Source organism: Heloderma suspectum, chromosome 17 (genome assembly GCF_057233095.1).
Source record: "Heloderma suspectum isolate Gila_16-S chromosome 17, 16-S_ref, whole genome shotgun sequence".
In the NCBI taxonomy this organism is placed as follows: Eukaryota; Metazoa; Chordata; class Lepidosauria; order Squamata; family Helodermatidae; genus Heloderma; species Heloderma suspectum.
The window spans coordinates 17,841,193-17,853,740 of record NC_139474.1 but is presented as its reverse complement, the minus strand read 5'-3'; the positions used below and the strand labels follow the sequence as shown (position 1 = coordinate 17,853,740).

The 12,548-nt window shown below is 47.0% G+C and overlaps 1 protein-coding gene across 3 annotated transcripts in view; it reads left to right on the top strand.

Annotated features, from left to right (window-relative positions):
• Positions 1 to 11,335, top strand: part of CGN (cingulin) — a 91,397-nt gene extending 80,062 nt beyond the window's left edge. For all 3 annotated transcript variants that reach the window (XM_084823500.1, XM_084823501.1, XM_084823499.1), the window contains 4 exons: positions 2,646 to 2,764; positions 4,449 to 4,557; positions 5,048 to 5,211; positions 6,529 to 11,335. In XM_084823500.1, coding sequence (XP_084679626.1) covers positions 2,646 to 2,764; positions 4,449 to 4,557; positions 5,048 to 5,211; positions 6,529 to 6,670 — 534 coding nt within the window. In that variant the 3' untranslated portion in view covers positions 6,671 to 11,335. The remainder of the gene's footprint in view (positions 1 to 2,645; positions 2,765 to 4,448; positions 4,558 to 5,047; positions 5,212 to 6,528) is intronic.
• The last annotated feature ends 1,213 nt before the right edge of the window (positions 11,336 to 12,548 follow it).

Below are 12,548 nucleotides of genomic sequence, written 5' to 3'. Positions count from 1 at the left end.
ATTTGGGCCTGGGAGAGAATTGTTGAGGGTCTTTATTCCTTGGCATTATACAAATTTGAAGTCATCTGGGTGCCACACTTTAAGAAGGATGCAGACAAACTGGAGAGGGTTCAGAGGAGGGCAGTGAAGATGATCAGGGGACTGGGAACCAAGCCCTATGAAGAGAGACTGAGAAACCTGGGCATGTTGAGCCTTGAGAAGAGAAGACTGAGGGGAGATAGGATAGCGCTAGTTGAAAGGTTGTCCCAGAGAGGAAGGCCAGGATCTCTTCTCGATCATCCTAGAATGCAGGAGACGGAATCATGGGCTCAAGTGACAGGAAGCCAGATTCCGGCTGGACATCAGGAAAAAATTCCTGACTGTTAGAGCAATACGACAATGGAACCCATTCCCTAGGGAGGTGGGGGGCTCTCCCACACTGGAGGCATTCAAGACGAGGCTGGATGGCCACCTGTCAGGGATGCTTTGACTTAGATTCCTACGTTGAGCAGGGGATTGGACTCGATGGTCTCATAGGCCCCTTCCAACCCTACTATTCTGTGATTCTATGAATATACACAAATGGGTTCTGACAATTTTTTTTTTCAGTTTAAAGATGATGCAGCGGGGTAGGGAGCAAATCTTTTCCCCTCATGCCACATTCTCAGTCTAAGTGCATTCCTTTTCCCCAAAGCTCCTATTTGCCCATGTGGGGGGGATGGGACACTCACACATGCAGGTACAGCCTCCTGTAGAGTTTGGTCCTTTATTGGGCCAAGTAAGCAATTACATACTAATTATGCATAGTGTGTGCCTACTCATATGTCACAAGAGGGCAATATCTTTTATTAGTCCTTTTATTAGGGCTGGTTTGACACGTCACAGCACTGAGCAAGCCTCCGAGTGAAACAGAACCCTTCTTTGCACTGGGTGTTAATTAAAGAAGCACACAAAAAAGGAAGGTGTTGCTTAACATCCAGCCTGAAGAAGTGTTCTGGGGAACTTGAAAGCTTGCTGGCCCAGTACTCAGGCACTTTTTAGTGCATCCTAATAAAAGCATTGTGCTTCTGTTGCTTTGGGAGTATTACTAATTTTTTTATTATTAATGGGCCAGCATAGCTGTCTGCCATTTTAGCACTTAGCTTTCCTTATCACAAAATTCAGGCTCTTTTTTTTTTAACAATGTCAAAACATTGTATTTTGATAGATCCACTCCGTGTCTCTTTTAGACTTTGCTTTTATATCTGCAACCATGAGGGCTAGTCCGTTTCTTCCTTTTTTAGGTAAACAAAAGCTGGGATTCTAAGGCATTTGGTGGGAGCTTGGACATTGGTGTCGCAGTTCTTGCCGAGGCAATAAACTTCACATCCCTGACTCAGAAAGTTCTTTTTCCCATTGGTGCTGCCATTCAGCAGCCGGTGCCCGAAACGTGTTTGAGCACAGAGAGCAGTTTACAGCCCTCGTGGGACTCTGCGCGGCTCTTTTTCTTTTTTTAAGTCTTTATTCCGCTTGGCCACACTTCAATGCAAGGGGAAAATAATTACTGTTATATAACTTGACTGATGAAACTTTCTATTCAGACGTGGGGAGGGGAGAAGGATTTTGTTCCACCTGGCTCAGGATGTTACATAACCCTATGTTGTTTCTTCTCCTCGTTGTTTATAACCGCAAGTTGCTGACTCAACCAAAGGGCACAGCAAAAGGCTTTCAATACGACTGCTGGGTCGAGACAGACCAAACCATCACATAGTCCAGTCCAGCCTCTTCCTCCCCGCCGGCCCCTTGTGCAAAGTCACCTGCACAGGAAATGGCTCCAATCTGTGGTAATTCAAGAGCCACTCTCTGCCAGCGAGCGCGGGCCTTCGGGGATGCGTGCGTTTGTCAGACCACTCAGTCAACTGCGTAATAGCTCCTGGTGACTCAAGACAGCGAGCCAAGTCACATGCAGGAGAGGGAGTTGGGAGGGTGGTGCATATTTTGCGTATGCGTAAAACAAATAGTTCAGAAGACAAACACTCGTAAGGCGCAGTCCTGTGCATGTTTAGACAGAAAAGAGTCCTGCAACTCCCAACTGGGAGTTGCAGGACTTTTTTCTGCCAGAACGTGCATAGGATTGCACATTTCATTTGTTTTCCATGTGATGCTGGCACGTGTCAGCGGTAAGCATTATCTTAGAAGGCATCCCTTCCTATGTGGGAGAGGAAGGAAATGCCTGCAAATGGCAAGACCCGTCTGAGGTTTTATGAGTTCTTGGATTAAAGAGCATTTCATCTGCTGCCTGATCAATCAACTAAACCTTGCAACACTACCCAAAACCTATTATGAATGCCAGGGCGAATGCGTGAAAGAATAAGGCTGTTTCTGAGTAATGTGCAGAGGCTTGTCTCTCGACATAAATTGGCCATCTGGCTTACATGTGTTCGAGACTAGGGAGCAGAGCTGTTAGGTAGGAGATGAGCTTGATCCCCAACACCTTCTTAGGAATTAATCACGGCAAAACCTGTCTGTTTCTTTTTAAATGTACCTCTGTATCCATGAGGGCTAGTAGCTTAGCTTCATTTTCAAAGGGAAGCTGGGCTTCCGGGCTGCATGCAAGCTCCTCAGTCACCACTTGCTTTTGCTCGCCTCTTTCATTTTCAATAATGCTTTTAAAACCTTCTTTCCAGAACAAAGACCTCAGAAGCCGCCTCACAAGCAGCGAAGGACTCCAGAAGCCCAGCGCCAATGTTTCGCAACTGGAGTCACACATCCAAGAGCTTCAGGACAAGCTCCAGGCTGAAGAGAGGTAAATGAGACCTCCATCCCTCCCTGGAAGGAGAGATCCAGTATTCTTTCTTACATCAGCCAGAAACCACTCCTCCTCTGGCAGGACCAGTTCTGAAACCCATTATTTTGAGTCCAATCAATAATCTCAGTGACTTGGATGCTGCCCTGGTTCACAGTGTCCCAAACACACCCGTGGAGTCAGATTACTTTGTCCAGATCCCCAAGATAGCTTTTCAAGGGCTAATCCCAACATCAGAACATAAGAAGCTGCCTTATACCGAGTCAAACCCCTGGTCCATCTAGCCCAGTGTTGTCGACACTGACTGGCAGCAGTGTCTCTCCAGAGTTGCCAGACAGGAATTTTTCCCGGCACTCCATGGAGATGTCAGGGATTGAATCTGGGACCGTCTGCACGCAACGCAGGGGCTCTGCCATTGAGCCACATCCCCTCCCGTCCCAAGAATGACCCCACTGTGGACAGCTGTCCCGAAGGGCGGTTATTCCAACTTTTCTTTGCCTTCTCCTCCTGAATACCTGCCTGTTTGATCAAAGGTAGGAATGTGGTAGTCAGGATCTATTGGTAGATCACTGGATGATTTGCAGTAGATCACTAAAGGTTTACAACTCTGAATTAACCATCGCAACAAAAGGCCTCTACCCCACCCCACCCCACCCCCAGCATTCTGAATCAGGTTGTTAAAATCTCTGCTTTGCAGTTACTCAGATGTAAATTTGTACATATATATGGAGGTCATCCCAGTGAATGACTCACGGTAAGAAATGGATCCTCCTTTTGAGCCACCATTTTATATCTTGTCTGGCTCCATGTGGTGGATTTTGGGGTTCTAGTTTAAAAACAAAACAAAAATGGTCCGGCCATACCTGGTTTAGATAATATAGCATCAGAGGTGTTATTCCTCAGCCCATCGTTAGCAAAGATCAGATGGGTGGATACCTGGGACGGAGCCTTTTTTGTGGTGGCTCCGCAACTCTGGAATTCTCTTTCTGCGGCGCTCTATTAAGCCCCTTCTCTTTTCTCCTTTAGACTGCATCTGAAAACCTGATTCTCCAAAGGCTTTTTACGAGTAATTTTGTGCGGGTTTACATATAATCACATACACCAACGTGTTTGAAATATTTGATAGCGTTTTACTTATGATTTTACTCTTGTTCTGTGGTTGTATTTTGTAAGCCACCTTGGGAAAGTTTTTTTATTTTTTAAATGGCGGAATATAGTACCTATAAAAGGTCTCCTGGAAGACCATAATGGTCCGAGATTTCTAGGCAGCCACCAGGTCTTGGTGTGCCTTGGCATCCATTTTTCCTGCGTCACTAGCAACGCTGTAAGCTTGCAGGATAAGTTTGAATTGGACTTCTTTTCTGACAACTTTTCCATGCCCAGATTCAATCGGGGGGGGGGGGGGTTCTCTGACTTCTATTTAGTGTGAACAAAACTTTTTCTTAAGTACCACGTGCTAATTTCACATGCTCTAGAATTATCTTGAGTTTTTTTTTCCAATAGCCAAAAGTATTTGAGCAGAAATACTCGATTAAGGGGAATTTAAAAATGAATGCAACACACTTTCAGCATCATCCCGTGTGCGTCTATTCAGAAGTAAGGCTATGAGGAAAGGAAAAGCCATGCAAAGCGCCTGAGCCATGAGAGCCCGCCACACACACTTTTTTTTTTTTTTTGCTCACAGAGAGAAGAGTCTCCTGGTGTCATCGAACCGCAAACTGGAGCGGAAGGTGAAAGAGCTGACCATCCAGATCGATGACGAAAGGCAGCATGTCAACGACCAGAAAGACCAGGTGAGTTGGGGATGGTGGTGGAGACGAAATGCTCAGCTTCTCTCATCCTGGCACGAGTGGCGGAGGTGGCAGAGGATACACAGAAGAGGCAGAATAGAACAGCACCAAAATCCCAGGTGGGCCCTGTCCCCTCCCTGGCTTTCATTTGGGCACGTTTTGATTAAGCAATTGGAGCCTGTAAAAAATTGTAGTTTTAAAAGGGGGAGTGTGGGAAAGGCCATATCTCAATGGTAGAGTGCCTGCTTTGCATGCAGGAGTTTCCAGGTTCAATTCCTGCCTCCGAAATGCGTCCTGGAGAACTGCTGCCAGTCAGAGTAGCCACCCTCCACCCTTGTCCTGATTAGGAGAGTAAAACACCACCTTTTTGAGGCCTACGCTGTCTTCTCCGGTCCCTCCAATTTCTGGAGCATCCTAGACAGCCTCCTAGTGCCAAACTTAGCAGGGACCAACTCCTCGGTGCTTCCTTCCTCCCCTCTCCCCCTTTGCATAGCTGAGCTTGCGGGTCAAGGCGCTGAAGAGGCAGGTGGATGAGGCAGAGGAGGAGATCGAGCGGCTGGAGACGGCGCGGAAGAAGGCGCTGAGGGAGTTGGAAGAGCAACACGAGACTAACGAACAGCTGCAGAGCCGCGTCAAGGCACTGGAGAAGGATCTCTGGTGAGGAGCAAACGTTTCCCCCACCGCCCCGTGCAGACCTGTTATCATGCAAACCGTATTTGTTATCCTGTGGCCCTCAAGTTCCACTGGCGTACACGGCACCCCTCAGCAGAGTATACACAAAAATGCAAGTCCTTCCCCCAAGCGGGTTATATTTTAGGTTTTGATGGTTGCAGATACAAGGGAGAGAGGGAGAATGAGGGATGTTAACAAATGCAGTTACAGGTACTTAGAAGCCGGTTATAGCCCCAGGTGCAGTTGGGGTGCCACTCCCATCATCACTCCTGACCATTAGTCGTACCGGCTGGGGCTGATGGAAGTTATAGTCCAATCACATCTAGAGCAGTGGCATTCAACCTCCAGATGTTTTGGAGTGCTACTCCCACAATATCTTACCTATGACCACGCTGGCTGAGGCCGATGGGATATCCAAAACATGTGGAAGGCATCTGGATTGCCTATCCCTGACTAGAGGACACAGAGTTTGGGAAAGGCTGCTTTAGACATCTACACAAAAAAAAAAAACTTGGCTTGAGGGCAGTCTGGATGCCCAGTTTGTGAGCTGCCGAAGGCATTGGGGCTGGCCACTGTTGGAAACAGGATGTTGGGCCAGATGGACCAGTAGTATGATCCACCACAACCAAGCTGGTTTGGGCCTATAGGAGGTGCAGTCCAAAACATCTGGAGGGTACCAGGTTGCCCATCCCTCAAGGCAGCTCTCCCAGCCTGGTGCCCTCCAGATATTTTGGATAGTAACCCCTATAAGCCCCAGCCAGCATGGCCAATGATCAAGGATTCTGGACACTGTAGTCCAAAACATCTGGAGGGTACCAGGTTGCCGAGCCCTGTGTTAAAACTGGGAAGCAGTCGGTCTGTTTCGGTTTCTAGCACAGGGAAGGTGCTTGACTTTCCACTCACCCCCTATCCTTCAGCTAAGGATGTTCAACCTCTTGCAGCCTGTGGGCTGAATTCAATTTCAGAGAAGCCCTTGCGGGCTGCATTCCAGTGGTGGGGCAGGGTCAAAATACCAAAAATGGCCAAAATACCAGCATATTGTAGTTTAAAGCTCTTACTGTCCGTAACTAAGCCTTTAGGAGAGGCATTTCAAACTTTTAGAATAGGAAGGAAAACGTGCGAAATCGGGGAAACCATCAAACGATTGACATTCTGGGCCAAGCAAGTGGGGCCAAGTAAGTGGGTTTGGCCATCTGGGGAACTCTGGAGGGCCGGATTTGGCCTGCGGGCCTGAGGTGCAACACCCCTCCCCCCCCCCGACAACGCAAATTTGTCACTCGCCATCTTTTCCTTCTGACCTAGGCGCAAGGCAGCCCGGTCCACGGCTGAGTCATCTCTGAAGGACGACCACTTGAGCTCAGATGAGGAATTTGACAGTGCCTATGGCCCCTCCTCCATCGCGTCGCTTCTGACGGAAGGGAACCTCCAGGCAAGCTCCTGCTAGCAGCATCCAGCTGCACCTGGTGGCAGGGGAGAAGGAGCCCTGTGTGGGCCTTGTGAAGCTCTCAAACGGACATCTTGAAATCCCGCAAAAAGAGCCATTGCCTCTGGAAATTTCCAGCAAGCAGCCAGAAGATGAATGAGGCCGGGGCCATCCTGACGTCATGTGCCTGTAGACCTCTTTCTCAATGGGAGGGGAAGATTTTATTTTTGCTTGCTAAGGGGCAGTGGGAGCAGGGTTGGGGAGAGGGAGAATGTAAAATAGAAACAAAATTATATTTAACCTCCCCACCCCACACACATGTGCGCACACCCATATATACATCTTGATCCAGTTCTCAGGGCATTGGTGAATGATTAAGAAACAGAATCTTTTCTGTCTATTTTTTAAAAACAAATTTTATTTTTTCCTGTGTGTGTGTGTATATAGGGCCTGTATATCTACGTATGTCAATCTGCATGTGTACTGAAATTGATGTGCAATAATGTTACAGAGTCATCTGAGGAGATGGGGGAATGTGTTTTGGGAGGGCAGCTGGAGCCCTCCCTATCTGGTACATGCATGTCATGGGTGTCAAGGAGATGGCTTCCTAGGTGCCCCTAATAATCCTACTGATTGTTGCATCCTTGTCTGTGCTGATGGATCTTTAATTCATCCAGTACCTAGTATGGAAGAGACTGTACGTGGCTTCCCTGTCTGGAAACATTATTTTGGTGATTTGGCTCATATTTCTTTTTAAGACTCTCTAAACTGATTCCTGCTTCTCTCGTACGAATGTCCTGCTTTTACTAGGTTTCCTGATCACCTCCTCAGAGATGCTGTTCATCCCAACGAATGCATTTTCTAACCATCTTCCTAGAGCAAAGGTATTTTTTTGTAAGTGAGGTTCTGTTCAGGATGGGAGACTACCAGCGCCCCACTTGCCCTCTGCTCGGGTGAAGTCTCAGGCTCTTGCATCAAAGTGGTCTGCTTAATCGTCTTCCCCCTCCTGACCTTTGCACAAAGGTTAAACAAGCAAGAATTGGAACCAGGGTGACCAATGTTAAGCAGAAGCTCCCTTTCAGTTAGACGACTACAGGAAGTTGGTAGGTAGGGTTTTCATCCAACTCATGCTGGAGAGCAGCTTGTACTATGACTGGCTTGTTCTACCGTGTTAGTTTTTGATCTCAGCCATCCCGCACAACTAGCCGCCAGTGAAACCATCCCCTTTCTCAGAAGCCTGATGTCCGACGACAAACTTACAAAATAAATAAATAAATGGCAGTCAATTCTGTTTTGCAGGGAGAGGATCCTGTCTTTATTGCAAGAATTTTATCAGTGGAGAACATTCCTTGCCCTTCTTTTCTAAGACATCCTGGGATCTGCATTTGGGATGGAGACCCTACAGCAGCCTTCTGCCAACCTGGTGCCCTGCAGATAATATTGGACTACAGCCCCTATCAATCCCGGTCATTGGCCATGCTGACTGGGGCTAATGGGAGGTTGTAGTTCAAAACATCTGGAAGGTGCCAGATTGAGGAAGACTGCCGTACAGAATGAAAGGAAGAAAGTGTTTACACAGACTGGCAGGAACTAGCATTGCGTTGCCATAATAACCTTGTTTTCAGTAATGGCTTAGTCATCATCTGGAATATGCACATCTTCTAATGGTGCCACAGAAGCTGCTACGTTCATTGTGGGATTTTCCTCCCCACTTCTGATTCCTAAAGCAACAGCAAAGTGAGGCTCGGGGTGAGGTCATCGCAGCATTATTGGGGACAAATGGTTCTGAAGTCCTTTTCTTCAAATCCTTTGCTTGCCTACAATTCTTCCAGGTGCCACCTGGTAAGCAGCACCTATCAGACTGTGAGCACCTGCCCTGCTCCAAGCACACCGATGCCAGTGGATCAGGAGTTCTCCCGCCTGCCATTTCCTTGTCTAGAAACCTGTCACAGAGGGAATAGATGTGTGTAGCTAAGACAATCCACAGAACCAGGGAAGGAAGGAATCCAAGAAGCTGCATCAGAGCTATTTCTCGGCACTCTTCCATCATCGCTTCAGCAAACCTTGCTTCGCATAGTGGCTGCCAAATGACCAAGGATGCATAGCCTTATTGAGTAGTCCGACGTTCAGTTTGGGGGAGGCTTCTGGCAGAGTGCCCTGAAGTGGCTCTGCCGAAGGCGTTTCTCAACCTCATGTATGAACATGGCCATGTTTCTAGAAGTTTGTGCCTTTCTTGTCTGCTTTTCCAGTCACTCCTCCATGTTGCATCTTCAGCTGAGGTAGCGTAGGAGTAACATGAACATCACCCCAAGGACACCTCCTTGTTGACCTTGCGTTATGTCGACTTCCCCTTGGTAAATCCCAGTTTTACGCAAGTCTGGGCAGTGGTGCGTGCAGCCGTGCTACTCAACGGAATACAGTTGTGTTATCGAATCCTTGCAAGGGCTGCTTTCCCCCATTTTCCTTAACAGTACCCGCTTCAGGTATCCCTGTTTCACCTTTCCAGGCCTTGCACCAAGTGCCTTAGTGCTGACTAAGAGGAGGAGCTCCTTCGACATACTTTTCTCATCAGGAGACAGACTGTGTGGACTGTGCTAAAATCGCACCATCGTTGACACAACATGCATCTACATCTTGACACTTGTATCTACACCTTGGTTCACATGAAGGGAAGAATGCTGTCTTGCCACGTACTCAAAATGTGGCGTTGCACGACCAGTCTCATGATGGCAATAAACAAGATTTTAAAGAAAAGAAATAAAAGACTTGTGTGCTGGTTCCTGGTTGGATAGCTGTTTTTTACCTCAACTAGGCCACCTTGAAGGCTGTGCGGTCAACCACTGAGGTCAGGTGGACATTGCCGGAGATGATCCTAGGGCCCAGCCTGGTAGAACACTTGGGGAGCGGGGAGCAAATCCTATGGGAACTGCTGTGAGGTGAAGTCCCACCTGCCCACTTGACTTGTTTTGCATGGGACAGGCAGCTGGCAAATTCAGCTGGGTAGTGTTTGGATACGGGACGATACTTCTAGGAAGAGCTGCAGGAAGTTTAGGAGGGTGGCTGGGATGGGAGTTATGGGGTGAGGGAACTATAAGCCCAATAATCCTCAAAGTCTAACCCTGGTTTTAAATCCAGGCCAGTGACAAGGCAGCCTGGAGGCTGTGCTGAGAATGGCAAGTTTTCCTTCTGTTGGTGGCAGGGACAGTGATTCCAAGATGGCATCCGGCTTCCCAGAGCAAGCAATCTTGGGTGGTCCTGTCTTATCCAAGCTTTTGTTGGCGATAGCTTGGAGGTGATTTCCTGTTTCCATCAACACTGAAAGAAGTCTGCCAAGTATACCAAGTCTAGGAGAGGGCTTTTGTTTTTTTGTTTCTGGCTTTGGTGGCTGCAAAAAAGAAAGAGGCTGCTGGACAACTGGGTCATGATTACACTTCCTGCCTGAGTGTGACATGTTTTTAGGGTACCGATTCCCCTCAAAATGCTTCAGGCATTTTCCCCACCCCAACCCACCCAAGTGAGACTTTGAGGTTGGAAGATGCCATGCATTGGGAATTCAGTGGAATTAGTCGGCCCACAAAATCCAACACTCAGTGGACTGTACCATCAGTGCTCTTGGCCAAACCAGGAAGTTTAGAGAATTCCTGGTGGGCCACCGTACATGGCTGTTGCTGGGTTGCAAGCTTGCCATACAAGCGTTGGCTGTAGTGGTTGTTGTGCTTGAGACGTGAACCGGTGGTTGGGTTCCACTCGATTTTCTGATACGTGACAACAACCAGAACAAAGCACGCTGGGAAAACACTGGCTGGAAACCAACCTACATTCTCAAACTTGGCCATTGCATCATAGATTTTTGACCGAGCATATGGCTGAAATGGAGGATGTTCCTTCAGACAAATTAGTTCGTTGATCATGGGCATTAGATCAGTTTCCGTTTGTGTCCCTCGGGGGCCGGTTTGTATAAAAATGATTCAGACTAGTATTGAACTGAATCATCTAAATAGGACCAGAGGCCGCTGGCCGCCATGTTCAGATTTGAAGATGGCAAAAATACAGTGGCTCCAAAGCTCGTTGCATCTCTGGACCCTCCTTCAGGCAACCAAATTGCACACAGACTATGATCGCAATAACAAAATAATACCACCACACTGTACTGTGGGATTCTGGGTATGCAAACCTCCAAACCAACTCATTCAGAAAATTTCTAAATAGTGGTCAAGCTTTTAGGAGTAGCAGACACCACTGCATCCACGGGGGCAGGCAAAATGGATGACCACCTGTCAGACCGCATCTTGCAAAAATGGATGTTTTGAAAATAAGCAGAGTTTATATGTGGGATGCCCACCTACCCCATTCAATTTGCTGGGGGCAAAACCTGTGGTGCAGTTTTTACACTGAGACCTTTGAAGCTGTACTTCATTTCATTTATTTTATTTTTTACAGTAATGCAGTAATTTAGAAATGTATATTGGGGAGGGAGGAAAACTGATCAAAGTGGAATGTTTAATGGTGATTGTGCAAATATCCTACCACAATGGATTTGTACAGTTTTAAATGGCTGCTAATATGATCTGGGTTGGTTTTTATTATTTGTAACTTTTGATTTCCCTCCAGATTTATTTTCCTTTTATTAAATAAATAAAAACTTGAACATTGATTTTTAAAATAAAAGTCCTATATTCATTGGGCCTTGTTGACTGTATTTTCTCTTTCCTCCCTCCTCCTACCCCCGCAAATCTTGGAACTACTTTGTGTTACAGAATCCTTGGATAGGTGTATTTTTCTTTATTTAAGACATGCATGACCTGTCTCCTACACTAATTTCAGATTGTCCCAGGGCACAGTCAGAAGAAAGATGATATAGTGACCTTGCTGATTTGAAGGTGGATGAGAGGCAGGCTGTGCAATTTGGGGGTTGAAGACAGACTAGAAAAGCTCTCCTACAATGGGTTATTAGTCTCAGTAGCTGGAAGCCATGAAACAGCAGGCTGCACACTGCATGGAGCTTTAGTGGTCATGCATGTGCATGGATATGCATGCGTATTAGCAGTGATGTCATAAAGCCAGAACTTGAAATGACGTCATCTGCCGCCACCACAGTTTTCTGTTCCCTTTGAGCTTAGCTGCAATCCTCCTTGCAGCTGGGAGGAAATGGATATTCCCAGCAACAGTATATTTTTGTGAGCCATCCTGTTGTAATGCAAATTATTTTGCAGTGGCTTGGTCATGAATGCAGAATGAAGACCCACCGGCTTTACAAAAGGCAGGCTAGAACTGGTTTGTCTCTATGAATCAACTCAGCTCAGCCAGCATTTTTGGACTCTCCTGGGGAAGGCGTGGCTATAGATACTATCATGATGAGCGTCTGCATTTCAGAATTTACCTCTACATCACTCGTTAAGAGACAGGATGCATCCATCCACCCCGTTCAGAGATTTAGGCTGCAATTCTAAACAGACTTACAGGGGACTAAATCCCATTGAACACAGTGGGACTTAATGCTGAGTGAACCTGCACAAGATCACACTGCTAACTTTCATATCTATTGAACCGTTTCTCAACCCAAGCCAGCTGGAGTCTTATCAAGAGGAACTATTGGGAGTATTCCAGGATATTCTCAATGCGAGACTCGTTTTTGCTCCAATGGGGCGGTTGCTGGCTTAGCCAAGAGTTCTCAAGGCCACTGAAATCCTTTATTTGCGATATGTAATTTTATCATAGGCCAACAAAAAGGTTATGCATTCTGGCACAGTTATCATATCACTCTTAGCGGGGAAGGAGGCTGAAGGTAATTCAGCTTTTGTGTTGCTTAATCCAAGAGAAAGGTGAATTGGGCTAGAGAACTAGGCTGAGCACATGGGAGCGGGCTTTCACCACACCCCAAAAGTGACTCCTACTCTCA